The 26,519-nt window shown below is 43.5% G+C and overlaps 7 protein-coding genes across 9 annotated transcripts; 5 read left to right on the top strand and 2 right to left on the bottom strand.

Annotated features, from left to right (window-relative positions):
- Window positions 1-232: 232 nt before the first annotated feature.
- On the top strand, window positions 233-6,295 carry orc2 (origin recognition complex, subunit 2). 3 transcript variants are annotated; one of them, XM_070844875.1, is made up of 16 exons: window positions 233-338; window positions 508-582; window positions 703-858; window positions 3,480-3,566; window positions 3,683-3,772; window positions 3,856-3,887; window positions 4,000-4,057; window positions 4,156-4,472; window positions 4,563-4,672; window positions 4,756-4,888; window positions 5,017-5,113; window positions 5,193-5,339; window positions 5,435-5,606; window positions 5,704-5,765; window positions 5,864-5,982; window positions 6,087-6,295. In XM_070844875.1, the coding sequence occupies exons 2-16, from the start codon at window positions 513-515 to the stop codon at window positions 6,168-6,170; spliced, it is 1,734 nt and encodes a 577-aa protein (XP_070700976.1). In that variant the 5' UTR covers window positions 233-338; window positions 508-512; the 3' UTR covers window positions 6,171-6,295. The 3 variants fall into 3 exon arrangements, with proteins under 3 accessions (XP_070700976.1, XP_070700978.1, XP_070700977.1); XM_070844877.1 differs by having other exon boundaries at window positions 3,483-3,566; XM_070844876.1 differs by lacking the exon at window positions 233-338 and having other exon boundaries at window positions 478-582.
- cfap410 (cilia and flagella associated protein 410) lies at window positions 6,282-8,203 on the bottom strand. Its single transcript, XM_070844878.1, has 7 exons — window positions 8,016-8,203; window positions 7,890-7,908; window positions 7,733-7,779; window positions 7,340-7,569; window positions 7,034-7,184; window positions 6,814-6,913; window positions 6,282-6,713 (listed from the first exon to the last, which is right to left on the bottom strand). The coding sequence occupies exons 1-7, from the start codon at window positions 8,090-8,092 to the stop codon at window positions 6,549-6,551; spliced, it is 789 nt and encodes a 262-aa protein (XP_070700979.1). The 5' UTR covers window positions 8,093-8,203; the 3' UTR covers window positions 6,282-6,548.
- A 257-nt stretch (window positions 8,204-8,460) lies between these two features.
- Window positions 8,461-11,077, top strand: rpl37a (ribosomal protein L37a). Its single transcript, XM_070845110.1, has 4 exons — window positions 8,461-8,522; window positions 9,294-9,422; window positions 9,616-9,698; window positions 10,910-11,077. Exons 1-4 carry the CDS (start codon window positions 8,520-8,522, stop codon window positions 10,971-10,973), a joined length of 279 nt encoding a protein of 92 aa, XP_070701211.1. The 5' UTR covers window positions 8,461-8,519; the 3' UTR covers window positions 10,974-11,077.
- A 918-nt stretch (window positions 11,078-11,995) lies between these two features.
- pecr (peroxisomal trans-2-enoyl-CoA reductase) lies at window positions 11,996-15,078 on the top strand. Its single transcript, XM_070845422.1, has 8 exons — window positions 11,996-12,135; window positions 13,172-13,305; window positions 13,408-13,573; window positions 13,655-13,736; window positions 13,831-13,927; window positions 14,014-14,124; window positions 14,268-14,379; window positions 14,478-15,078. The coding sequence occupies exons 1-8, from the start codon at window positions 12,024-12,026 to the stop codon at window positions 14,558-14,560; spliced, it is 897 nt and encodes a 298-aa protein (XP_070701523.1). The 5' UTR covers window positions 11,996-12,023; the 3' UTR covers window positions 14,561-15,078.
- A 383-nt stretch (window positions 15,079-15,461) lies between these two features.
- ndufb3 (NADH:ubiquinone oxidoreductase subunit B3) lies at window positions 15,462-17,148 on the top strand. The gene is made up of 3 exons (XM_070845191.1): window positions 15,462-15,518; window positions 16,678-16,806; window positions 16,911-17,148. Exons 2-3 carry the CDS (start codon window positions 16,679-16,681, stop codon window positions 17,059-17,061), a joined length of 279 nt encoding a protein of 92 aa, XP_070701292.1. The 5' UTR covers window positions 15,462-15,518; window position 16,678; the 3' UTR covers window positions 17,062-17,148.
- Window positions 17,149-17,214: 66 nt separating this feature from the next.
- On the bottom strand, window positions 17,215-20,418 carry LOC139214356 (UDP-glucuronosyltransferase 1A1-like). Its single transcript, XM_070845190.1, has 9 exons — window positions 19,892-20,418; window positions 19,634-19,697; window positions 19,409-19,557; window positions 18,720-18,847; window positions 18,456-18,549; window positions 18,176-18,301; window positions 18,009-18,096; window positions 17,678-17,897; window positions 17,215-17,549 (listed from the first exon to the last, which is right to left on the bottom strand). Exons 1-9 carry the CDS (start codon window positions 20,405-20,407, stop codon window positions 17,279-17,281), a joined length of 1,656 nt encoding a protein of 551 aa, XP_070701291.1. The 5' UTR covers window positions 20,408-20,418; the 3' UTR covers window positions 17,215-17,278.
- A 681-nt stretch (window positions 20,419-21,099) lies between these two features.
- On the top strand, window positions 21,100-24,915 carry LOC139214705 (uncharacterized). The gene is made up of 6 exons (XM_070845617.1): window positions 21,100-21,157; window positions 22,052-22,132; window positions 22,297-22,775; window positions 23,356-23,431; window positions 23,545-23,670; window positions 23,751-24,915. Exons 3-6 carry the CDS (start codon window positions 22,331-22,333, stop codon window positions 24,133-24,135), a joined length of 1,032 nt encoding a protein of 343 aa, XP_070701718.1. The 5' UTR covers window positions 21,100-21,157; window positions 22,052-22,132; window positions 22,297-22,330; the 3' UTR covers window positions 24,136-24,915.
- The last annotated feature ends 1,604 nt before the right edge of the window (window positions 24,916-26,519 follow it).

The following is a 26,519-nucleotide window of genomic DNA, read 5'->3' on the forward strand; positions in this document are numbered from 1 at the left end:
GATATACTATAATTAAATTATAGCACAGTAAAGTGTAATGGCACTCTGAAGATAATCAGTTATTCACTGTTTTTATTGATAATCATAAAATGCCATGAGGTCTCATGTATTTTACAAACATGTTGTTGCGCACTGCATGTTGGGAAATGTGGTCTTAACCAAGCTAGTGTCCTGATTGGCCACCGTGTGACCTTTCACTTGTCACGTGGTTTAAAAACTTCAGGAGGATGGCGCGGAAAGTTGTCACAGCACACAGTGAAGCCATGGATGTATGAATGTAGCTCTCCCTGCGTGAAGGTTTTATTTACGTGTTCTTCAGGCGGTACCGACATTATCAGGTAAGTTAGCGGAGTTTAGAGACATTTGGCTCCTGTTCCGCCTTTCTTTCGTGCTCAGGGTCCGCAGGGCTGCTAGCTAGCTGCTGTCTGTCTGTCTGTCTGTCTGTCAGTCTGTCTGTCTGTCAGTCAGTCAGTCAGTCAGTCACCCTGGATGTTTGCCCTCCTTCAGTCATCATGAGTGTACTGGAGGTGAAGTTCATCGGGGATGGAGATGCTCTGGAGCACATCGTGGACAAACAGGAGGGTAAGGACATCACGGCCACTTCACGTCTCCTGCCTCTATGATGTTGTACATGAGCAGGTGGCTAACTCTGTCTGTCTGTGTGTCTGTCTGTCTGTCTGTGTGTCTGTCTGTGACTATAAGGCGTGCAGAGCAGCAGCGGGGCTGTTCAGAGGATGGTGACGTTCAAGAGTCCAGCTGGACGACGGGCCAGAGAGGATGCAGAGCATGATGGGGGTGGAAATGGGCAACTTGATGAGCAGACCTATGTCCAAGCTCTGGGGACAGACAACACAGAGGGTGAGTGCGAACACTGCCAGAACATCCATTGTAACAAACATTTTCCCTCTAATGATGTGATGTAGGATGATCTATTGATTATTATCAATAGTATTGTTATCAGTAGTAGTATAACAATAAAGATAATACCAGTGGTGGAAGAAGCATTCAGATCTTTCACTTCAGTAGTACTACAGCTTAACAATACAAGCTAAAGTTCTGTATTCAATATCTAACTTAAGTACAAAAAATATTAGCATCAAAATATACTTAAAGTAGCAAAAGTAAAAATACTCATCATACAGAATGGCCCATTGTATAATCATGCTGTGCTGTGCAAAAGTTTTAGGCAGGTGTGAAGAAATGCTGTAAAGTATTAAAGCTTTCAAAAATATAACATATTTAGAAAATGTAAACAGAAGAAAAATCTAAATCAAATCAATATTGGTGTGGCCACCCTTTTTCCTTCAAAACCACATCAGTTTTTCCAGGTACACTTAAGACAGTTTTTGAAGGAACTCAGCAGGTCGGTTGTTCCAAACATCTTGGAGAACAAACCTCAGATCTTCTCTGGATGTCGACTGCCTCAGGTCCTTCGTTCTCTTCATGAAATCCCAGACAGACTCTGTGGGGGCCACACCATCACTTCCAGGACTGCCTCTTCTTCGTTACGCTGATGATAGTTCCTGATGGTGCTGGCTTTATGTTGTGTCGTTGTCCTGCTGCAGAATAAATTTGGGGCCAATCAGACTCCTCCCTGATAGTATTGCATGATGGATAAGTATCTACCTGTATTTCTCAGCATTGAGGACACCATTAATTCAGACCAGATCAACTCCATTTGCAGAAATGCAGCCCCAGTCTTGGAAGGAACCTGCACCAAGCTTCACTGTTGCCTGCAGACACTTGTTATTGTACAGCTCTGCAGCCCTCCGGTGAACAAACCGCCTTCTGCTACAGCCAAATATTTAAAATTTTGACTCATCAGTCCAGAGCACTTTCTGCACCCCAGTTCCTATGTTTTCATGCATAGCTGAGTCACTTGGCCATGTTTCCACATCGGAGGTTTGGCTTTTTGGCCGAAATTCTTCCATGAAAACCACTTCTGGCCTGACTTCTCTGGACAGTAGATGGTGTACCAGGGTCCCACTGGTTTCTGCTAGTTCTGAGCTGATGGCACTGCTGGATATCTTCTGATTTCAAAGGGAAGTAAACATAATGTGTCTTTCATCTGCTGCACTAAGTTTCCTTGGCCGGCCTCTGTGTCTGCTGTCCTCAACATTGCCCGTTTCTCTGTGCTTCTTCAAAAGAGCTTGAACAGCACATCTTGAAACCCCAGTGTGCTCTTGGGAAATCTTTGCCTGGCAGTGACCTCGCTGATGCAGTTTAACTACCTTGTGTCTTGTTGCTGTGCTCAGTCTGAACATGATGACCTGTGACATGAAGTCACCAACGTCATCTTGGTAGCAGAGTTTGGCTGCTCCTCACCCAGTTTTAAGCCTCCTACAGCTGTTTCTGTGTCAGTTAATGACTGTGTTTCAACCCACATATGAAACTGATGATCATTAGCATTTGGTATAACTGGTTAATCACACACCTGACTATGATCCTACAAAATTCCTGACTTTGTGCCAGTGTACCTAGAAGAACTGATGCTGTTTTGAAGGCAAAGGGAGGTCACACCAAATATTGATTTAGATTTTTCTTTTGTTTGCTCACTTTGCATTTTGTAAATCAATAAAAATAAACAATTTAATTTTATATTTTTGAAAGCATTCTTACTTCACAGCATTCCTTCACACCTGCCTAAGACTTTTGCACACTGTAACTGTTATTGGATGACAGTTATTGATGCATTAATGTGCTAATCACTTATGATTAGATTTTTATGACTTTATACACTGTTGGATAGATTAACTTTTATAATAGTGTTATTAGTTATTATTATTATTAGTTATTTGTTTTAATAATCTAAATCTGCAAATGAACCAGTGCCTAAAGCAGTCAAATAAATGTAGTGGAAAAAAGTTCAATACTTTTTCAATACTTAATTGTTCTGGAATTGAAGTATAAAGTAGCATAACGTGGAAATACTCAAGTAAAGGACAGTTATCTTAACATTGTGCTTAAATGCAGTACTTTTTTTCAGCTTTCTTTCTGTTTGTAAAGGTAAAAATACCTAATAACCATTATTCACGCTGCTGCTAATAAACAGCAAACAACACCAGCTGCCCTTCAGTATAACCTCAGTTTGTCTGGTACATCCAGCAATAACAGTCAATAACAGCCCTGTTATACATCCATTTTCATGAAGGTGATAATCTGTGTTTCTGCTGAAACTATTTTAGATTTACTTGATGATTCTACTTTATGATCACTTTGGAGGAAATAGTTTGTGTCACTGTTGATTTACATTGCGTTACAATTAGGTGCTTCTAATGGCACATTTACATCGTCCCATGTATATCAAAGAGAGTAGATTGAGTTTATATAGAGCATATTAACGGGTCATATTTTATGGATTCATTAATGCTGCAGTCAAAACCCCAGCTGTATTTCCTCAGTCTGAATCAGCTAATCCTGTGAAGATGATCATTTTATGTAGTTACAAGTCAGCTACACGATGTGTCTTGGTTTTACAGAAGATGACGAGGGTATGTCCCGAGTGGCTGGATCCTCCATTTTCACCTTTCAGAAAGTCAAACGTGGACACAGCATGGCCCAGACAGGTGAGAGCCTCCTCTGTCACACTTACACAAACTCTTGTTGTATCGGCTGCATTTATTACATCATGTTTAACTTGGTTTTCAGGATGTGAAATCTTTTGTTTTTGTGTTTTTTAAAGCAAGCGAGTTGGCTCGGACCCCCGGGAAGAGCGTCACCTTCAGCACGACCCCCAGCATTGAGCCCTCCACTCCCACCCGAACAGGCCGCAGTGAGCTCAACACACTTTGTTTATAATTTTGTGTGTATTTACATACAACTAATCCTCTTCTCTCTCCGTGTCTCTTCGGCTAGACCACAGAGGTGAAAGCAGGACACCACAGAGGGTGAGACTTTGTTTACTTCAGACCTTAAGATGATGGTGTCATTTTTTCCATAAGCTGTGGTTCGGTAGCTTTGCTGCAGTGTCCGTTCTCTCCTCTGCTTTTTGTATGACAGAACAAGAAGGTTCAGTTTGTGTCCACAACACCTCACAGGCTCAGGAAGAGAATAACAGGTGAGTCTAACACGTTACAATGGAACCAGATTGTTACAGTAGTTAAAAAGCATAAGGTTAGACCTCAGCCACGATCTAAAGCTGTGTGATACTTTCAGCTCCGAGCATCCGGTCAGACAGCGACAGTGAGTTGTCGCCCTCTGACTCTGGAGAGGATGAAGAGGAGGATGAAGATGGTATGGAGGAGGAGCAGAAGGGAAAGAAAGAGGACAAAGAGAACTCCAAGGCTCCAAGAACGCCCAGTAAAGGTTTATCTGCAGCTCTCTACAAGACTCCCGCCAAGAAGAGCAAGAACACCCCCGAGCCCCTCCATCAGCCCAGCATGGTCGAGGAGTATTTCGAAGCTCACGGCAGCTCCAAGGTCTTGACATCAGACCGCACCTTGGAGCGCTTACACACCCCTAAACTCGACAGGGTCAGTGTTTTTAACAGCCAGCGTTCTTTCATGTATCCAGTGAGCTGTGTTCTTGTGTTACTGAGGGGCACCCCTGTCTTGTATTTGCAGGAGACGCTGGTCCGGCTTTTAGAAGGAGGGCTGTCCTGCTACTCCAAGGAGATCCAGCAGCTCCACAACAAGCACCAAAAGCACTTTAGCAAATGGATGTTGCAGTTACAGTGAGTGTGCTTTCTTTACTCCATGTTTTTTTTAATTCTTTATAATGAAGTTTGGTACAAGACAGAAAGTGTCTCCTTTGTAGGCTGGGATTCAGTGTGCTGGTCTACGGTTTGGGCAGCAAGAAAGCTCTGCTGGAGGACTTCCGTGTGTCTCACTTGGCTCAAGAAATCCACCTTGTGGTCAATGGATTCTTCCCTTCCATCACTCTTAAATCAGTCAGTCTACACAGAAAGATTTCTTCAAAATAAAAACACTTCATTGCTACAGGCTATGTCAACAAGTAAACTGGGACCAATCTTAGTTTATTTTCTCCCATGCTTATCATGCTATGCTTTCATTGCAGATCCTAAATGCTCTGACATGTGAGGTTCTTGATCACCAGGGAAGTTTCAGGACCCCATCAGACCAGATCCAGTACATCGCTCAGACCCTTAAAGACAGTGAGTGTGTCTGTCAGTTGTCTCCGTCTTAAGCCTGTGTTTGATTCATGTGTTTTACAGTTGAAGCATATCCTTGCAGGCCCAGATCTCCACATCTACCTGCTAATTCATAATATCGATGGACTGATGCTGAGAGGAGAAAAAACCCAGAGTGCACTGGGGCAGCTGGCATCCCTGCCCAACCTGCACTTGGTGGCTTCTTTAGACCACATCAACGCTCCACTGGGTGGGTGTTCGGAAGTGTGTGTGTGTGTTTGTGCACTGCTGTGTAATTGTATTGAAATGAATTGTCGTAGTTGAATCTTTCCCATGCATTCCCAGTGTGGGACCAGTTTCAGCAGAGCCAGTTTAACTGGCTGTGGTGGGAGTGTGTGACGTTCCAGCACTACACAGAGGAGACATCGTATGAAAACTCTCTGCTGGTGCAGCAGACTGGCGCTCTCGCTCTGTCCTCCCTTACGCACGTGCTGCGCAGCTTGACACCCAATGCAAGGTACCAGATGCACCTAGATATAATTACCTGAGAGAGCTGCGAAGTGGCTAATGAAGTGATTGAGTTCTTCCTGGTTCTGTGTCCTTTCTTTTTGCAGAGGAATTTTCAAACTGCTTGTGAAATTCCAGCTGGAAAACAAAGACAATCCCTCATACACAGGTGCACACGTGCTCAAAACTTAAATGCAGTACAGATTTTCCCCTAAGATGTGATCTTACTGCTGTAAGATTCTAATGTTTCCCTATCATTGTGGACAGGATTGTCTTTCCAAGATTTCTACCAACGTTGTCGAGAGGCGTTCTTGGTGAACTCCGATCTCACGCTGAGGACTCAGCTGACTGAGTTCAGGGACCACAAACTGATCCGGACACGCAAGGTGGAGTCCTGTTTTGCTTCAAAATCCCCAACTCTCATTCACTGCCATAATCTCTGTGCAGGCTCCAGTGTCTCCTGCTTACATTTATTCCCATGATTCTCCAGGGAGCAGATGGAGTGGAGTATTTGATCGTTGCTGTGGACGCGAGCACGCTGATGGATTTTCTGGAGAACGAGGAGGGTGACTGAGAAGAGAAGGCTTTGGACTTATCACTCACTATACACGTTTTCAGCCAATATCTGTGCAATTAAAATCAACACTTGGAGTTGGTGCATTGCAATTCCGTCTCTTTAATTACAGAAATATATTTACATTTAGCAAAACATACATTCTTTTGTTCTTACAAGGCAGGTAGGCATGCAGTAAAAAAGCCAAGGAGAAGCACTGGTCCACATGTGAGATCTGTGACAAAAGAGCTCAGTGGATTACATCACATGCCGTGTGCACTGCAGGCGCAGGGTTAGAAAAGGGGGTATTTTAGGAGCCTATCCTCAAGAATGAGCTTTGGGTTAAAGATGAAAAGGGGGAGGGAGAGCTCTGGCCCTGGGTGCATGCTATGAAATGTTTCAGTGTTGGATGTCGGCAGTTTTCTGTTTCTGCAGTGAGTTGTTTAGTGTTTCTGAGTCCAGTGTGTAAGTCTGAAGTCTGTTTGTAGTAGCTGTGTGTACAACGTGAAGCTCCTCTTCACTGAGGTCCCTCAGCAGTAGCAGAACTGCATCCAGAGTGTGTGTCTGAAAGTAGAATTTATCATTTATTGGCAATATTACAAGTTTTTCAGTATATTACAACATTTGAGTTGTAGAGGAGCATTGTTCAGAGATAAGAGAGTACCTTTTTCATCGATAGTTTGGTCTCTCTGGTTGACGGAGAAACAAGCGAGGGGAACTTGTCTCTGGAGAGGGGCTTCATCCCCAACTCTTCCCTGATTTTGCTTAAAACAAAAATCAGCACAGAAAAGTTTGTTTTTAACATGTCTACATTAGTCTGTTTTCAGTTCATGCGTGTTGCACTTTTTTTTTTATAAGCATTGGTGTGAATCCACAAGGCTTACTTGGTCTCCTCCATGCTGTAGTTGAGCGGGTCATTCTCTGTCTCTGCATCTGGATGCCCGTTAGTGGAAAGCTGGCTTTGGAGACTGCCTGGTGGGGTGGAGACCTCTTCACCTTCCACAAGAGCTAGTGCCATCTCATCCTCTGTCACTACTGCAAACACAACACATGAAACACCATTCACATATCATTTCCAGATCATGTCATAAAGCTAGGCCTGGTTTTGCTCCAGTTCAACACAATCATTAATGCTTTTGTTCCAACTGTGGGTGTAAATCACTTCTAACACAAAAACACTGCACACTCGCCTTGGTTGTCGAGCTTCTGGAGACGAGGCAAGCAGCGCAGCACAGTGAGGCGATACTGGCTGGGGTCAGTTCCACAACAGGGATTCTCTGCCAGCCAGAGCACCCTGAGACGCGTCAATGGACGCAGATGAGAGAGCTCGGAGAGGGAGGGAATCATGTTCCTCCTCAGGTAGAGCTCACACAGAGACAGACAGCCAGCCAGAGGAGAGAGAGAAGAGATGCTGTTGACGCTACAGAGAGAGAGAGAGAGAGAGGAGGAAGAACATCCCAACCAGGATCCATTGATCATGTCAAATGATGTGGAGCTGGTGTACCAGCATCATGTCAGTGTTAACAATCACGTGGGTCCGTGCAAACGTGTCAGAGAGACAACAAAGAGTTAAATAGACGCACCTAAGTGTCAGCACCTCGATGTTGGCCATTTGAGAGAAGATAGTGATCTTGAAAGACAAGAGTATAAGAGAACACTCATTATTGAACACTCATAGTTGCGGTTTGCGCATGAATAGTGAATTTATCGTCCAAGAATTATAACTATTAAATTACTCACATCAGTCAGGTTGCATCCCCTGCAACAGATGAAAAGCGTAACGTTACACAGAACAAGGTGTTAACCAGCCAGCATGTCAACCAAACACCAACAGAATTGCTGGTATGCTAAAATTGAAGCACTTACCAGCAGTTCAATTTCTTCACGCTTTCCAAGTCGGAGGCCTTAGCTTTAGCCAGGACCAGTTTCCGTGTTAGCTTCATGGTATATCAACTAATTTAGCTGTCATGAAAGAATATTTTAGTCCACTATATGTTCACAAACAACAAAGGCCGCATTATGACAGGCCAAGTGGACGAACATTTCAACTTAGCAGCGGGGATGTTGTCGTCTAATACACGAATACGCATGCGCATATCTACTGAAGCGTCCTTAGTTACAGCCATTTGCATTATAATTACTGACCGTAATACTGACCGTTTTTTTTGCTAAAATATACAACAGCTACGCTAATATTTGGATGAGGACATATTTAATATTTTGTACGATTTATAAAAGTAGGCGTATTTTTATATAGTTGCATCTGCTTTAAGCAAAAACTTCAAGTCCCATGATGCAGCGTAAACGACAGGGTAAATCGCGCCTGCGCGGTAAGCAATCCCTCTTTGGACCTACGTCTCCACTGAAACGATGGTGAGCCCTGAATGTCCCCTTCCTAATCCGTGTCAATCTGACATTTTCTGTGCTATAAATGACACAATCACACTTTCGGACGTTGTGCGATGTTCTTGTTCATCAGACCCGCGCGTTATTTGTGATAGTTTTGTGATTCTGTCTATAGCTAAAACGCTGTTTCTATGTCCAACTGAGACAGAAATGGCTGCCACCATTGCTACACTCCTTGAGCCCAAGTACCGGGCGGGCTCGACATATTGGCCTGCTGTTGGTACCCTGTTAGTTCAAAGGACCCGCAGTTTTCGAAATGAAGTGGTTTGTTTCGTGGCAGAAGAGCGTGTGTTGTGTCCAAACCTGGTCCAGAGTGGCTGAATTTGTGAAAGTTAGCTCGGTGGCTAGCTTGGTACGGAGAAGCTAGTGTAGGCTAGCTGGGTACAACACCGGTGACAGGAACACATTCACCCTGGTTCTGCGGTTTTATAGCGTACTGCAGTTAAACATGTTTAACAGTAATGTGACATGATCTGTTCCTCCAAACCTTTTGGATGTCAAAGTTTTATCTCTGTAACCTCATTGGCTCTGTGTGCGAGGCAATCCAAAACATTTGGATGTCCTGTAAGTGCCCTGCTGGTGTCGGGGCACACATCCCCCTGCAGCAACAGCACTGTTTCTGAAAGTTAAGTGACAGGCTTGTCAGTTGTATTGACCCAGTATACCAGGAGTGGTGACATTGCATTAACTGTACGTGTGTTCTCATTGTATCTTACTGTGTGTTCATGTCGTCCACAGGCCAAGCGTACCAAGAAGGTGGGGATCGTTGGTAAATATGGCACGCGTTATGGCGCGTCGCTGAGGAAGATGGTCAAGAAAATTGAAATCTCCCAGCATGCGAAATACACCTGCTCTTTCTGTGGCAAGGTAAGGACGGCTACTAAAAGACTGCGCTGTAACTAACACTAAATCCTCTGCAGGAAGCGCAACACCTATTCAGTATAGGCACCGATGTGAAGGAGAACATTAAGTGCCTGCAGCAGATGGCACACAATGTTTGGATGTTATATGTGGACGAAATGATGTCATTGTTGTAAAATTGCTAAATGTGTGTTGACAGACCAAGATGAAGAGGAGGGCTGTTGGTATCTGGCACTGTGGGTCCTGCAGGAAGACGGTGGCTGGAGGCGCCTGGACTTACAAGTAAGTTTCGTTTATGTTCGCTGTAATTCTTCTTCCAGTTTCGTCTGCAAACAGTCATTATTAAGGTGGAGGTGCATATGTTGTCTTGAGACTTCTGCTACCAGCATGGTGCAGTTCCACCTGCTGCTTTGGGCTGTGTTTGACATAGGTTGCTTTGATGGTAAATGGTGACGGCTCAGAAGGCAGCGTGCTCATGAAGATAGCAGCCACACAGCTTGTTTTTACCTGGAGAGCTGGATGAAAGTAATGTTTTGAGATCATGAAAAGCTTCAATTTGAATCGGTGTTATCTAAATGTTACCAGTCAGCGATTCACCTGTAGAGTTGGCCCAGTTCATAATAGGCCAGATGGTATGATGGTCTAAGTATCTAATAGTTCTGTTTGCAGGGTTTATGGATAATGTTTATTTTAGTTTTAGCCAATGTGCTCTTTTCTTTAATCACATCTCTGTTCAGTACAGTATCTCTGGAGCTTGTAAACAGTCAGAAACCCAGTCACTCAAGTACTGAATCTGGCCACTCAGATTTCCTCAGCCATCGTGTGAACTTCCCACACGCCCCAAACAAGAACCTTGTTCTCAACCATTAAGGCTAGGTTTCCTAAATATGAAGCACAGTCCAGTAGCTACAATGGTTACTTTCTTCCATCTCATTATCTAGAAACTAATTCTGTTGGATATTTTGGTGACATCTGACCTTTTTAGAGCAGCTGCTGCATTTTTCTATCTAAGAACTGGAAGTACACAGTGACAGCTCAGGTAACAGCACATTGGTCCAGTTAGATGCAGGAAGGGTTCAGGTTGACGTCTAATCTGTCAGAACACTTAAAATGTCAAAGTGAATCACAATAACCTGTCAGCTTTCTGCGATTGCAGACATAGATTTAAGGCTGCGAGTAGCTCAGCTGAGGCTGAGGAGGAATGTGTTTTATATTTGACAAAGCAATACTATTACAGTGAGAATTTGAACACTCACAAAATCTCTTTAAATGCAAATGGCCAATAATGAAATCTTGCACAAATAAATAAATCCACTGGCATGACTGCAAGTGGAGCACGGTTTTTGGCACGGTTGTTTTCTAAATAAAGGAAATTACCTCCTGTTGAAAGACAAACTGGTCATGAAAATGTGGATCTGACTGGAAGTTTGGGGTATTCATTAAAATACACACAAACCAGATAGAATTAATATTTTTTGTTTTGTCTTTTGCAGCACAACTTCTGCTGTCACAGTCAAGTCTGCGATCAGGAGGCTGAAGGAGCTGAAGGACCAGTAAACCAAGTGCGATGATCACTGGTGGATTTGGGACTTTGTTTTCTATAATTTAACCGACCTGGACATGGCCTCAACATCCAAAAATAAAAGCAGTCTGGAGCGGAATTCTTTGTTTGTGTCTTTGTACAACGGTTTTACAATGCAGAGGTAAAATCTAAAGTAATGGGCTGTAATTACAAGGAGATGCCTCTCCAAACCTTGCACCAAAGTTGCACCATCAAAAACAGGCCTAGTACTCTGGCACATAATAATGCCACAACATAAGAAGGGGGGTCCTGGTCTGCTCTATCTTGGCAGAAAACAACTGCACTTTTAGCAAATTGGATGACTTCTGCACAGATTTATGGGTGTTGAAACAGAAAATGCAGTTTGAAGCATGCTGCACTTTAACCTGTGGACAATACATTAATAATACATTACATCCTTTGAGTTTGAAATCCCCCAGCCGTGGAAGTCATGTTTTACTCCCCAGCTAATGAAGGAAGCCTGCTGAGCGAAGATAGAAATGTTTCTCTGAAGGGATCAACAGAGCAGCACATGGTCGTTAATATGAATTATAAACGTGATTAAATACTCGGCTGATAATAATGGCTGTGTTCTATTTATCTGATGTCTTGTGCCTTTATACACTGTTTATACTACAGAGGGTTATTTTAATAGAGGTGAGATGTGTCATTCATGGATGGCTCTTCAGTGTTAATATGAAATGGCACTGCAAAGAAGTACAGAGAGTTTCTTAATTTTCAGCACAGGTGTAAATAGACATACCTACAAATAAGACCACATAGCAATACAAGGTTAGCAGAAAATCAATAGAAACAAACTTAGAGACTGAAAATAGAAGGACGTATCGTTTTTGTGAAAAAATAAAAAAACGTCAAACCTGACCTCTTGATTAAACAATATATTTAGGAATAGTTTTATTGTGCAGTGAGACAAATTAATTTGTGGTAAATCCCTGAATACGGCAGCAGCGCAGATCCCGGCTGCCGTAAAATGTCCAGCAGGGGGCGAAGTGTCGTGCTTTCCTCCAGCAGGTGAGGAAACAAGTATGGCGGCGTCCAGCGTCTTCAGAACGGGGCTGTTCAACAACAAAGTAGCGATAGTGACGGGAGGAGGCACCGGTATCGGTAAAGCCATCTCTGCAGAGCTGCTGGAGCTGGGTGAGTGCAGCATGCTGCGTTTAGGGCCAAGAGAGACATGCTTTTGTCTCAGTGCGACCGTTTGAGGTGAAGAACAGCTGACTGACTGACAGCAAGTGAACTTCGACACAGACTAAAGCCTGGAGCTGCTCAGAGGAACGGGGCTGACAACGACTGTCAACATTAAATATGTCATGAAGTATAATTAAGAGGACAGAATCCTCGGATTACAGCAGTAGTGGAGGGTAACGAAGTACATTTACTCAAGTACTATACTTGAGGACTTTATTTGAGTAATTCTACTTTCTATCAAGTTGTATTTCTACTCCCCTACAGTTCGGAATGAATAATGTACTTATTACTACATTGATTTTAAAGTTACCTTGCATCAATTCTGAATTATGTATTTTATTGGCTAAGATGAGATGAGACATCATTGATCACTGGAGGTAAATTCACAAGCTCAATTTTCTTATATACATTGTTCTAAAATGGGCCATTCTTCCATTCTGAGTACTTTTGCTTTTGATGCTTTAAGTATATTTGGATGCTATAAATAGAAATAAAAATATTAGCTTTTACACTGTGGTTCTCATATACTATGATATACTTTCTCTTAGGATCTGAGGGTCATACTAAAGGATCAATGTACTTCTTCCACCACTGGATTTCAGTAATTTGAGACATTTAAACACTGACCCAGTTTGTCATGGCTGAGTTAATACCACTGAATGACTTTGTCCGTGCGTGCTATTAAGGCTTAGGCCGTACTGCCGGGGTTCGATTCCAGCCTGCAGCCCTTTGCTGCATGTCTCCCCCTCTCTCCTATTTCCTCTCTTTCCTCTGCCACTATATAATAATGAACCCATAAAGGCCAAAACAATAACAAATCATCTTTAAAAATTGCATCTGTATTTTATAGAGCACTATAATCACACAAACAAATATCTACAGTATGTATTCAACAATAATCTCTCTTTTGCTTGCTGAAATTGTGAGCTGGCTGTCAGACGTGCTGCTTTCATGCTTATTTCATGGCCGACGATTTTGTCCTCAGGCTGCAGTGTGGTGATCTCCAGTAGGAAGGCAGAGAGGTTGGAGGCAGCAGCTCAGGAGATGAGGCAAAGAATCCCTCCCACCAGCTCAGCACAAGTCACTCCTTTACCATGTAACATCCGAAACGAGGACGAGGTGGGCCCACGCACGCCTTCGGCCTCTGAATCTTCTTCATGTTGTCAGTGTGTGATCGCCTGGTTTCATTGTGGCGTCTTGTTTTGATCCCCTGTGCGTTAGGTGAAATCTCTTGTATCGTCAGTGCTGAAGCAGTACGGCAGGATAGACTTCCTGGTGAACAACGGAGGAGGTCAGTTCAGCAGCCCGGTGGAGCACATCTCCTCTAAAGGCTGGAAAGCTGTGATCGACACCAACCTGACAGGGACCTTCCACTGCTGCCAGGAGGGTGAGACACCGACAGCGAACACTGGCTCCGCATGTTTGTTGAAGCTCTCGGTGTAACCTTGTTGCTGTTCTGTCCACACAGTCTACTCTGCATGGATGAAACAACACGGAGGTGTGATTGTCAACATCATCGCTGACATGTGGAAAGGCTTCCCAGGCATGGCGTAAGCAGCACCACTCACCAAATCCACACGTAAATCCACAACCCGCACTCTCTTCCTTGTCGCTGGAACACTATATGTCTCCTCTCCCTGGCAGCCACACAGGAGCAGCGAGGGCAGCAGTGGACAACTTAACAAAGAGTCTGGCCATCGAGTGGGCAGCCTCAGGAGTCCGAGTCAACGCTGTTGCACCTGTAGGTACAGGTCACGGGCTAACGCAGGATCAGTGTTGGAGGTCTTTTAACGGTGTAGTTGCTTCACGTGTGTGCCTGTGTTGCAGGGAACAATCTTTTCAAAAACTGCCATGGAGAACTACAAGGAGCTTGGGCCACATCTCTTCAAGATGTCTGTTCCATTTAGCCCAGCAAAGAGGCTGGGAGTACCAGAGGAGGTGTGTAACTATGTAGTGACACCTGCAACACCTTGAGAAAAGGCACTACTGTAGTATTCAAAAAGGCTTTTCACCGTGCAATGCAGTGTTCTCTGAAGTTTCCACAGACTTTTTCTTTTTTCAAATTCTGTTTCTCTGTTCAGATCTCTTCAGCAGTGTGTTTCCTGCTCTCTCCTGCTGCCACCTACATCTCTGGAGCCACCCTGAGGGTGGATGCAGGACAGAGTCTGTACAGCTCCATGTGGGAGATACCCGGTACGTACATCTTAACAACACATCCACACTTCAGTCTTTGCAGTACATATGACACTATATACTGTGAGTATGCTAAATTCCTGTGTGGGTGTGTCCAGACCACGGTGCATGGCCTGAGGCTCCAGAGGGGGAGAACCTGGACGCTCTGAAGGATCTGCTCAAACCACAGAGCAAACTCTAATTCACCTTTGCAGCATAGTCTGAGCCCAGCGCACAAACACACGCACAACAAGCATCCTGGGCACGGAACTGTCAAAGAAACAAGACACCATAGTGGCCTGCTTCTAAGATGATGTGTTTTATTATACAAATTGTGTACATAATTATATGTAATTAAGCAGCATGTCCTGATTATTTTCCCGAAAATGAGTTGTGAAACTTTTGAATTGTATGTAGAATATTTTTTCCAATGCCTCTGTAAGTCATTAATTAAACATACAATGTGTCAAAGTTTCTACAAAGACCTGTTTTTAATGGAGACAAAAGACACAAAGAACAATGTAACACAGACACAAATGAACAAATGTAAATTACTTCAGTTCTTTTTGTTTTAAGTTTGTCCTGATTTAGTGTCTCTGTGGTCATTTCAGAGCTGATGGCTACAATGTCAAATGCAAGATGTACTTGAAATAGTGTTTTTTTTTTTTACAGGTGCATGATCATGTAAGTCTAAGAGTGCCTTATGTTGACAGGCTTTGATATACTTCTATGATATACAGCAATTATTATTCTCTACATCTCAATGTAACATTATAATGTTACGAAACACTTCTTAGTATGTTTTTTATGGGGAAGCTTTGGATTATAATGGACTAATAAATATTTTGTGGTTATTAAATCTGTGGAACATGTCTTTTAAAAATAGCCTACCAGCATCTTATAGTTGATTAAGTATGTACAGTATAATAGAATTATTAATATCTTCTGACCAGTAGTAAATATTGAAAAACACGCATATAAAACAAATAGTTGTATTTGTATAGATACATGAACGCTGTGCTGCTGTAGCAGTAACAGCGCTTTCCTTTAAATCGCGTCGTAGTATTTTGTCCCGAATGATGTGCCGTACTTTTGCCGTAAAACGTCGTTCATTGTCGTACCATTTAGTCCCGCAGCAGAGGTCACAATAAACCACTCAGGTACAATGTTTTCCTTTATTTAACTCCTTACATTTCCGTCGCATCATTTATTGCTCTTTCACATCAGGAGACAGCACTATCTTTACACATGTAAAGGTGCAGATAATGCATCGTAGAAGTAATATTTGTATCTATTTAAGCTAGAGAACGTAGTTAGCTAAGAGTTCATGCTAGCTGAGGAGACGCTGTCTTACTTCGCTAGACAGCTTGTTTGTCTTCTCTGACTTAATCAACATTTGAATTCATTATGTGTGATTGGATCATTTATTTTAGATAAGCAGGTTCGTCAAATAATCAGTGACACTGACCAGGTTAACGTAGCCAGCGTTAAACGTTGATAACATAAGGCATGTGTCAAATGTTCAATAACGTTAGCAGCAGTCAGCTTAAACTGGGTTAACATCAGCAGGGCAAGTCTTTTCTTGGAGTGTTTGATGGGAACATTTAATAACACTCACATGATTAAATGAAAATCAATATGGTTGTGCCAAGATATGGAATGTGTAATGTTTGTGTAAAACAAATTCGGCTTTAGTGTAGAAACATGGATGTAAGAGCAATTTCAGTAAAATAGAGTCATTGCATGTACAGTTTGTGGCATCCAGTGGAGGATAAGTCCTGCTCAGAAAACTAATTTTAAATAAAATTGATCAGCATCAACTCAATATACTTAAAATGTTGAAATTTTTCTTCATTGATTCCAGCTCATCACATCAGCTCAATAAAAATCAAGATACTAGTCTTGCTTCCAGAGAAACCTAAAATACTCAACATATATGTTGAGCCAGTGTGGTGTGATTATATTATAATAGACAGCAGCCATGCGCACAGGCTTGGCACACTGACGTCCATAAAGACAGGTGCTAAATACCTGGTATGGAGATGCAGCTTGTGAAGCGAGTATTTTTTCTAAACTGAACATAAGAGGAAATATGTTGTGTATAATGTTGTATGTATTATTGCAAGTCTCGTGTTTTCACTTTTCTTAAACTCTTAGAAACACTGGCTTATTTCTGTCACTCTGATCATGACTGCAGATGTGTCTCGCATTAAAAAGAATCCTACTAAAAGAGGCACGAAATGACGTGTCTACCAGTAAACTAAGGAACGTTAGCATTAAAACGAAAGCTAACTTGCACATATGTGTATCTGTTTTTAGCATGGGAGGTGACCACGGCCATGGCAAGGTACCTCTGCCAGACTGGCGGCAGTGGAAGGTGGGGGGAACACCCCTGGAGTTCACACAGCAGAGGCTGGCAGCCAGGGGCCTCAAAGATCCATGGGCACGGTCAGTAGTGACACCCTACATGAGATATAGCTGATATTTTAGTCATTCTAATCCATGACCGTGATCCCTATCTCTTTCTCCTGTCACTCACTTTCTCTCTGCAGTAATGAGGCTTGGAGATACTCGGGCGGCTTCGCTCGTGCTGCGACTCTGTCTGATGTGCTGTTGAGAGGATTCAAGTGGGGCTTTGCTGCCTTTACTGTTGCTCTGGCTGTTGAGTACACCCTGTTCCCACCAAAGAAGGGTGGCCACTAAATGTACATTACTGTCCCTCCAGCCCAGACGATAATGGAGTCTAATAATCTGTATTTTCTGTTTATTAAATGCTTTTTGATCACCCTATGGATTCCCTTATTCTTCTTAAACACTCACACACAGCTTTACATTTCACTGATATTTTAATAATAAGGATGAGTTGTTGATCTCCCAGAAAATCTCCCTGCTGAAATAAAGGTGAAAATGCATCACCACATTAGTCCTGTTTCCTCTTCCTGCCTAGTTTCCAGAGGCATAGTTTCAAGCATTTTACCGTCAGTATTACAAAAAGCAGCACTACAGTAACCAGTAGTGCTATGACATCCAGGCAGAAGTACTGGATCCAGTTGAGACCATGAACGGCAGATTTGAGATGTTTTGCCCCTTTGTGCCGCATCACAAATTCGGTCCAGTACACTGAGAGGTCAAGCGGATCAATTGGCCGGTCTTTGTGGAGAGCAGACCGCTTCTGAATATTGTCCTTATACCTGGACAGACACAGGTTGACAGGAGGAATTAAAGAATAGAACACTGAAGTGAAGTAAATGGAGTGAAAAGCAGATTCCAAAACTTTCTATATTTTGATGGTCAACACAAAGACCAGACTGACAACTACCTGGTGTCATTGATGACCTCGTTCAGCCCCTGGAGAACACTTTCTGTAGTGATGGAAAAGATATCCAACACCACTCCCAGCCCTCTGCTCTCAAACTTCTGGGCGTTGTCAGGCTGATCCCCCGAAATTGGCACCATCACCATGGGCACAGCGTGACACAGTCCCTCAAAGAGACCATGTGAGCCTGCGTGAGTGATGAAAGCCCGAGCTCCAGGATGCGCTAAGACACAACACACACGAGGATGCCAGGTGTTAACGGTGTGTGTCACATCACCCGTCACCTCTGACTAGTGAAACACATTTCAGGATGTGTTGCAGTGGATTTACACACCTAGCAGGTCATTCTGAGGCACCCATTTCATCATCTTCACATTATCTGGGATGCTTTCGCGAACCTGCCCAGTGTACCTCCATATTACCTGTCACAGGAACAAGGGTCATTTATTGCTTGTTGATCATTGCACTGATAAATGATTTAAAAAGCTTTTTCTCCTCTACCTTCTGTGGAATCTGTCTGAACGCTTCCAGGAAGGCAGATGTTATTGTTTCTGGCATATCTGACACCACGGTACCCAGAGTGAACACTATAAAGCCATGCTCTCCTGACACCCAGGAATTCAAATCCTGCAAAAACACACACACACACACACAGCAGGGTCTGGCATTCATATCTCTGTCTCAAGCAATGAGGGGAAAGTGAAAGAAAATCTAAATATTGAATCTATATATTGTTGTTTTTTTTATCTTAACCTGGAATCCAAAGAAACACAGGCCTTACTTCAGGCAGAGGATTTCTCAAGTTGCAGTTTATTCCGCCAACTAGAATGACATTAGGCATGAGAGGGCGAGGCAGCTCCAGTGTGAAGTCAAACCTGTTTACACAGAGTGACAATATTCATCTGAATATGAGCCTTAACCTGAGATGAGTTCTCTTTCAGTGTGTAATAGTGTTTGTATTTGTGTAAGTACGTCTGCAGAACACAGTCTATATCGATGTGCGTGCGTCCGCTAAATATCACTTTGAGACCTTTGTATGTGTTACCTCATCAGCCAGATAGCAGAGTCTGACAACACTTCAGCTACGTCCACCTGCTCTCCCAGGAACTCATAGGCCATGTTGTCAAAGTGCCAGTACAGCAGTCGGCATAAGAACGGCTCCAGCAAAGCCACCTGTGGGTCAGAGGCATCCCAGGACAAGAAACACATGCGCAAAGGCAGAAGAGCTGAATTTAAAGCGTCGAGGTTTAATTCTAGCAGTGCTGAATATGAAGTTGTGCATACAGTCCCGGTTTAACTGGGACTGCATGAGCTACATGGGGGGGTGTAATCGAGGCGAGGTGTTCCATCGCTAACATTTCCAAAACATCTGACTACAGCAAAAGAAATTGGAACTATTATATGTATAGAGGGATGAGCATGGTTGATGCACAATCCGTGATCAGAGTTTGTTTTACAGAATGAAAACAGCTACATGCAGTCTGCAGAAGGTCAGGATGCATTTATGGTGAAACAGTTCCAAACCTTGGAGAACAATAAAATGATTTTATTATGTGACTCAGATATAAAGTTTAGATATTACACCTCTGTGGCACCTCTAACACACATGGGGAATTATTAACTACTAACCATTTAAAGGCACACAGAGATCAGCTAATTTTCTAGTATAAAGGGCAGCGTTTGCTCAATTTTAAGGACTCCCTAAATAGCATTTTATCCCATTTTCGTGCTCACCAAAGTGTTGATAGCTCTCTCCTTGAAGCACATTTTATCTTTGTATCCAGTGAACATGCGAGGCACATACGAGGGCGGGCCGGGGCAGCCTGCAGCCCTCATATCCAAGGAACATGGAATCGCCCTCAGTAAGTTAACAGTGGGGACACCTGAAAGTGATAAATCGATGACTGGTGAGAAAACAGGCGATAAGAGCACAGATAATCCCAGTGTGGCAGAACTCACCTAATTTGCGAGCTATTAAGGAGCCTGTGGGCACCATGGGGTCTGTTAGGACAGCATCAAAGCCCTGGGGTGCCAAGGAAACATAGGAGCGAGGGGTAAATCTTAATGGTATGCATGAGTAAAGCACCTGTCCTACTTTATACACTCATGCCTTGATTATGCAGAATGACATTTCACATTACAATGCAATATATGAAAGCTCCACAAATGGCAGGTTGTTGTCTTGGTCCTGATGTCGTGCTCGACCTCTGTACCTACCTGCTGCGCCAGATGTGAGATGAGACTGTCATTGAACAGTAGGCTCTCTGCAGTGCTGTGGATTAAGCCTGTAATTTTCTGGATTTGTGAGAATTGCGTCTTTATCTTCTCGGTGAAAGACTCCGAGGACTTTTGCATGATGTCTTTGTGGGATGACATGACAGAATCAATATAAGCCTTGTCATAAGGAACGGGATAGGTCACGGTGTGGTAGTGTTTTCCTGGACCCAACCGTATGTTGACCTCTGGTATCACCACGGTGACCCGGTGTCCACGCCGACCCAATTCCTGGGCGAGGGCCTTCATGCCCACCCAGTGACTCCCATCCATGGGCACCACCAGCAGGTTTCCCATGAAACCTGCAGATGCAGGATCACCTGCAGCGGTGGCGTTGGTTTTCACCTCCTTTCCTGGTTTAGAGTTTTCCACCGCAGACGCCCCAGTCTTATCCACAGTACCGTCCACCTGCAAGTCAGTGTTAACCAGCAGGAACACAAACACTGCTGCTTTCCACATTGTTCTCTTTCCTCTGTGGCAACTCCAAACGGACTCTAACACAGAGACACAAAGGCGAGGCGAAGTCAGGTTTCTGACTGAGAAGCCGCCCTTTGAGAGCCCCCGTAAACAGCTCCCTCCCTCCCTCCCTCCCTCTCCAAACCTGTTCCGAGCTGTTGAAATTCCTCTGTGGATAACTGGAGTTGTGTGTGTTCAAAGTCCTCGATTCAACAGGAGCTCCAGTCCTCAACAGCCAGCAGCCGTTGAGCTCACTGATATGGAGCTCTGAGTGATTTCATTTAGTGCTCGTCATGGACAAAAGAGAGCACACAACCACTGACACTGCAGTTGGCCGAGTGTGGGAAAGTTCAGTGAGGAGAAAAAAGCCCAGTTTAGTGGAGGAGGAGGGATTTCTGGCACAGTGGGACACCAACACTTAGCTGGCTCATGGTCATGTGAGGCTACTGATGAGTCTCTGATGTCCCAGACAGCTAAACTGTGATAGTCCTGTGACTCCTGTCCATCCACAGACTCATCCCTTAAAGTGGAGAGGCAATAATCCCTCTGACAGAAAAGTATTCTGAGATTTCCAACATGTCTGATCACCAGAGTCCAGTTGGCGGCGTTAACCCGCCACTTTAGTTGTTGTAAAACCGTAGAAGAAGAATCGACGCTCCACAGCGCGCGCATCTTCAAGTCGGCCGTCCTCGAGCCCAAACGAGCAGCCCGGAGTCCGCGAGCTCACCGGGCCGTGAGCCGGTATGTCATCAAGTAAGCGCCTCTTCGCCCGGTGTGTTCAGGTGTCAGCTGTGAGCATGTTAGATCACGTGAGGACTGAACGGTCTGAGTAAGTTTCTGAGCAGACTGATGGCGGCCAGCAGCACTTTACTGCTTCTTGTAGTCTCAGCTGGTTGTTTCAGTCCGGTGGGGGTTAGCCGGGAAGCTAACGCTAACTTCCAGCAAAGTTAGCGTTGCCCCCTCCCCGATCATTTGATTAATTAACGGAAAGACCGACCACAAGGAACCAACAGTGATCGATCCCTCCATCATCATCTGTTCATGAGGCCCGATGGGAAATCAGTTTTTCGATTCTCTACAACTACGTGAAGTTTGGTTTAGTGAAGTGACGCAGACTAAGTGACTCACCTGTAACCAAGTGATGCTGCTAGTTTTCAAGGCAGAACACAGTGTAGCTGTCATAGATGGAGACTGAAGCTGTCAGTCACACCACATACAAAAAGCTCACAGTGGGTGGAAGTCAGTTTCATTAGTGTGCATTACATAATTCAAACAGTCTGAGAAATAAAAGTATGATTAAAGACTAACTGTCTTTAAAACTGTCTCTAAAAAGTCTAAATGGTTTGTGTGCGTATGTTTACTAATTTACTGCAGTGGGTTAAAAAAAAAGGCACAATATCCTGATAGGAGTTTGTGAAAAGCGTCAAATAATGTTGGAAAATTAAACCATTTGCACAAAGAACTGTTGTTCTCAGAGGAAGCAGCTCACAGGTCATCTGTGCTCCTGGTCTACAGTGAAAAGAACCCCTGCAACACAACCGAGGATGTGAACTGTTCTGTGTTACACAACAGGAACACCATCACATTTCTAATGCTGTATTTACTGACACCTATCTCTAAAGTGGTATGTCGTCTCGACATTTTCAGGCCTGCAGCAGATGGCGGGAATGAGGCAGACAGCCTGGAGTTGCTCATTCACACGTCGTCCATAAGAGTGGAGTGTTATAGGTGAGAGCACGTGGAAACTTTAAAAAAAAAAAACGTTTTTCAGCCTGTGACTTCAGTTTAAAGTGTGAAACGAGAGACAGCCGTGCACCTTAGGGACCACACACTAATGTACTACACTTTACAGGTGCTTCACCACAGCCAGTCACTGATGCCCTCTGTCACAGGTCGTTTGAGTTCTGCCTGAAGTGGAAGAGACCCATGTATCGCCGACGCTCGCCCAGACTCCCAAACGCCTCGGAGAAGAGCCCCCAGAGAAGTCCCAGCCCAGATGAGGAAGTCATCCAGCGCAGATTGAAGGGCAAGAGGCAGAGGATGGGGCTGAGGAGGAAAGCCAGGGACGGCGTCGTAAATACTCGCAAAGGCAGGAGCCGTGACATCATCGACATCATCAACTGCACGCACGGTGCCGAACGTGCCGCCGCTGAAGGTGAGGGGACGTTTGTAGAGGTAGCCGATGAAGGAGTGGACGGGTCGGATGAGGACTGTTGCTCCGTTAGCAGCAGCATAGCCTCTGGCCCCTCCATCCTCTGTAACGCCACCCCGAGGAAAGCAAGGCCCTCGCAGAGCTTGTGCTCAGACTGTCGGAAGCTCTGCCAGAAGGTGAAGAGGATGAAGGCGCCAGCAAGCAAGCTCTCAGACAACGGTGAGCACACTCCTCTTCCTCTTCCTCTCAGCTAACTCAGATGAAAATGTAATGGAAATGTGGATGTAGATGAGAGAGATTTAGATAAAAGTGGTGGAAATAGGATCAGATGTAAAAGCCACATGCTTGAATCGGCAGTATGAGTCATGAATACCCTCATTTTTTATCATTTATCAATTTAATTTTATGTTAACTACCCCTTTAAACACCTACCAAAAACATAAACATGCAGATTCTGTATGTACATCACATCAATATTATTCAGTTCATCACAGAGAACATTATTGAAAAGTAGTTCTTATCTATTGTACACAAATCTAGGTTGAAGGCAGAAGTTAATACGCTGCCATTACTATGGTGGCGTGTCACAGCATAACACTGATGTATGTAAATAGTTTTTACTTTAGTTACTTTACTTTAAATTAAGTTACTTTAGTTTAGTTTTTACTTTAGTTAAAAAGTTACTTTTTAACAGCAGAAATATGACCAGCTCATCCTGTAGAAATTGCCAGCTGCTGAAAATATGTTCATAAAAATGCCACTGATATTAAAAAATGATGTAAATAAAACACTTCTTCAGATCCCAAGTCCCTGACCTGTGACCAGTGGGTCCTGATCAAGAGCTGGAGACCGAGGAGGCTGTCTGATGCAAGAGGGTGAGGCTGCTCGTGTGTGTGCATGATCGCTGGCTTCAAGGTGGAGCAGCAGTAACCAGTGGTGGTAGGATTTAATGATTATAACCACACTTCTCTTTTTTTCTTATTGTCAGGAAGCTTTTGACCCACATACAGCTGGTTAAGAAAGGACTTGCAAGGCGAGCTGAGCAATATATGCGGGAGGGAGCATCATCATCATCATCATCAGCCTGCTCGAGGCCGCACGCGTTCCTTCAGAGGTGAAGTGTCTGCACACATAACACACATTGGCTACAGTAACAGTAACAATGACGTGAACGTGGTGCGATTTTCCTGTCAGGAACCTTCGACAGTGCATCAGAGTGCCAGTGAAAAAGGAGAGGAAGAAGAGCAGGAGGAAGAGGAGAAGAGAGGATTCTCAGGGCCCTCGTGCTGCTAAGCAGCAGCGTCTCCACGGCAACAATCGCCGGCATCGCATCAGTGTTAGCCGTGACGATAACGACGGTCCTCACCCCTCCAGCAGCCACAGTGGCAGTCTGAGTTTCGACGACTCAGCAGACACGCAGCTAAGTGTTGAGTCGATTCCCTCTTCGGTCACCGTGGAAACCAGCCAGCCAAGAGAGGGGCCACCAAAGCAGAAAGCACCAAAGAGGACGGGTGGTTTCAGAGACTTGCTCGCCCAGTTGCGCGGCAACTGCAGCATGATCGTTAGTGAGAAACGTTAGCGAGGTGACTGACATGTTTTTAAACAACAGTTTGACTGCTGCAGTGTTAATTATTTAAGTGCTGGTGCAGCTTTTACTTGTGATGTTCTGTTGGTCCTCGGTGTAGTTTAGTCCGACCATTATTCGGTTTGGAAGACCAGCCTGTAAATACTAGTTACCCTTTACCTGGTGTCCTATACCTGCAGTTCCACATTCTCGCATGTTATTTATTTTTTTCTTAAATTTCAAAACGGCATTTATTTAAAATGACTAAATGTGAGTTTGTTTTTTTTAATATATACATACATGCTGTTTTTTACGTGTCCCGAGTTAACTTTTCCATGACGTGCAGACCTACATGACTTTCAGTAAGATTGTCCTGATGACTACAGCAGTGTCCCACCTCACTACCGCACACTAATACACAGCAGGATTACACTGTGTTGTGTCTTCACACTGGAAAAGTGACAAAAGTAAAAAAAAAAAGTCACATTTACTTGTTTTTAGTGTGCTGTTGTCCCACAATGCAATGCGCTCAGGAGATGGAGGTTGTACTCACAAATGCAAAAAATGAAGATAGATTTGATTGGCAGTGACGTTCTGATGCCTGGCAGTGTAAGACTGTACCATTTCCTCTTAGTAGTGAGGCATGTTTAGTTTTTTCAGTCAACTGCAGAGCGACTGCACCATGTACACTGTACACACATTCAGTGGGTTGTGTGGATTTGGGACACAGCGTATCTCTGCTGTTCTGTGTGAATGAATATCTGTTTACTGAGAATAATAAATTAATGAATAATTCTTGGTGGCAAGTTATGGATAGGAGCCATGTTCTGTAAAGGAATTCACCTACCAGTCTTTGTTCTCAGAGGTTATGGCCAGTGTTCCCTAAAGGTCCACATGGTGGCGCCACTTAATGAAGGAAGACGCACTCCAGTTGCAGTAGAATGGCCACATTCCATTTAGTGAGCCTCTTTTATTGAGGACCTTCTGACTTGTCACAGCAGGACAGGCACAGGTGTAATAGATAGCGTTATCATTTAGTGTCCCAGTGAGCCAGTATGCACAACATACACTGTATATATTATATTATATTCTGCTATTTAATTTTTCTAATTCTATTATATTCTGCTATTTAATTTATCTAATTCTTAACTGTGTGCTTTTATTTTTCTATCTGTCCCTTTGAGCTGCTGTAACAGCAAAGTTTCCCCACTGAGGGATCAATAAATAAATATCTATCTATCTAACAACCAGGGCCCTGCACCTGGCACATCTAAATGGAATGCGGCCTTTAATGAATTTAATTATTTAGACCTGGATGTTTGAGTTGTAAAAATATCAGCTTTTAATAATAACTCCATTGCAGCTTAACCCTTTCATGCATGAATTATGATAACCTCAGTCAGGATTTTTTTTACTACGTTTTTTTTATTCATCTTTAGGCATGAAAAACAAGATATGAACTTTTCACTTTTCAACCCAAATTTTACAAAGATATATTTACATGTCCAGTAGTTGAAATATAGCTAGAGAGGTATGATGTACAATTCAGTGGACATGTGATTAAAATCATAATTTCCTCCCAATATAAAATCAGGAAAATTTAGCAATTGCATGACTCCTTAGATGTTACTTGATGTCCCCATATTTTTCTTACCTGCAACCTCTTTTTAAAGAAGGTTTGAACAGAAAAAAATGAGCAACTTGGTGTTTCTGGGTCTGTTGATCATCTTGGCTTCACTCTTGCCATGGCTTGGCACTTGGTAGCAGTGTGTGAGATGATGCAGTAGCATCCACTGTAGTGGCTGATGTGCAACTATGCCATCAAAACCCATGCATATACAAGAAAATAGCTTTTGAAGAGCTGTACACTGTAGTGACCTATGTATGAAAGGGTTAATGTTCCAAAAAACAAATTTAGAAAGGCCTTCTGGATCATTTTGCTGAGGATAAACCAGAATAAGGTCTGTTTACGTCAGCCGGTGTTCCACATTTGTGGGGTTTTGCACAGTAGTGTTGTTGTTGAGATGTTTGTGCAGATAGCAGTGAATGTGGAGGAAGGGTGGGGAAAGTGAGAAAGAGATAAGGGGCTGAGGGTTCAGTCTTGAGGGTCCGATGGCGTTTTTTTGGGGGGGGTGTTGCTGTTTACTTATGGGATTATTGTTTTGGGAGAGGATGGGGATTTACAGTCAGAGGTGCCAGTGCCAGGAAGTGTGTCTGCTGACCGACTCAGCATTACACACACAGAATATGATTATAATCAGCTAATATGCTGATTACAATGAAATGCCAGTGAAATGATTAAAATGGAATCACATAATTTAAAATATTACTTATCTTAAAACTCTTTTCATGGAACTGGATAGACGCATAATAAAAGAAACATTAATTAAAAACATTAA

The sequence above is a fragment of the Pempheris klunzingeri genome, chromosome 15 (assembly GCF_042242105.1).
Source record: "Pempheris klunzingeri isolate RE-2024b chromosome 15, fPemKlu1.hap1, whole genome shotgun sequence".
NCBI lineage: Eukaryota > Metazoa > Chordata > Actinopteri > Acropomatiformes > Pempheridae > Pempheris > Pempheris klunzingeri.

Coding starts and splice junctions, on each gene's coding strand:
- orc2 (XM_070844875.1), top strand. CDS start 513: ATGAGTGTACTGGAGGTGAAGTTCATCGGGGATGGAGATGCTCTGGAG. Junction 583..702: donor CATCGTGGACAAACAGGAGG/GTAAGGACATCA, acceptor TGTGACTATAAG/GCGTGCAGAGCAGCAGCGGG. Junction 4,058..4,155: donor GCTCAGGAAGAGAATAACAG/GTGAGTCTAACA, acceptor TGATACTTTCAG/CTCCGAGCATCCGGTCAGAC.
- cfap410 (XM_070844878.1), bottom strand. CDS start 8,092: ATGAAGCTAACACGGAAACTGGTCCTGGCTAAAGCTAAGGCCTCCGAC. Junction 7,570..7,732: donor ATCGAGGTGCTGACACTTAG/GTGCGTCTATTT, acceptor CTCTCTCTGTAG/CGTCAACAGCATCTCTTCTC. Junction 6,914..7,033: donor TACAGCATGGAGGAGACCAA/GTAAGCCTTGTG, acceptor TTTTGTTTTAAG/CAAAATCAGGGAAGAGTTGG.
- rpl37a (XM_070845110.1), top strand. Junction 9,423..9,615: donor CCTGCTCTTTCTGTGGCAAG/GTAAGGACGGCT, acceptor GTGTGTTGACAG/ACCAAGATGAAGAGGAGGGC. Junction 9,699..10,909: donor GGAGGCGCCTGGACTTACAA/GTAAGTTTCGTT, acceptor TGTCTTTTGCAG/CACAACTTCTGCTGTCACAG.
- pecr (XM_070845422.1), top strand. CDS start 12,024: ATGGCGGCGTCCAGCGTCTTCAGAACGGGGCTGTTCAACAACAAAGTA. Junction 13,306..13,407: donor ACATCCGAAACGAGGACGAG/GTGGGCCCACGC, acceptor CCTGTGCGTTAG/GTGAAATCTCTTGTATCGTC. Junction 13,928..14,013: donor GAGTCAACGCTGTTGCACCT/GTAGGTACAGGT, acceptor CCTGTGTTGCAG/GGAACAATCTTTTCAAAAAC.
- ndufb3 (XM_070845191.1), top strand. CDS start 16,679: ATGGGAGGTGACCACGGCCATGGCAAGGTACCTCTGCCAGACTGGCGG. Junction 16,807..16,910: donor CTCAAAGATCCATGGGCACG/GTCAGTAGTGAC, acceptor TTCTCTCTGCAG/TAATGAGGCTTGGAGATACT.
- LOC139214356 (XM_070845190.1), bottom strand. CDS start 20,407: ATGTGGAAAGCAGCAGTGTTTGTGTTCCTGCTGGTTAACACTGACTTG. Junction 19,698..19,891: donor TCTCACATCTGGCGCAGCAG/GTAGGTACAGAG, acceptor TTGGCACCCCAG/GGCTTTGATGCTGTCCTAAC. Junction 18,848..19,408: donor AGAGAGCTATCAACACTTTG/GTGAGCACGAAA, acceptor TCTGACCCACAG/GTGGCTTTGCTGGAGCCGTT.
- LOC139214705 (XM_070845617.1), top strand. CDS start 22,331: ATGTATCGCCGACGCTCGCCCAGACTCCCAAACGCCTCGGAGAAGAGC. Junction 23,432..23,544: donor AGGCTGTCTGATGCAAGAGG/GTGAGGCTGCTC, acceptor TCTTATTGTCAG/GAAGCTTTTGACCCACATAC. Junction 23,671..23,750: donor CCGCACGCGTTCCTTCAGAG/GTGAAGTGTCTG, acceptor TTTTCCTGTCAG/GAACCTTCGACAGTGCATCA.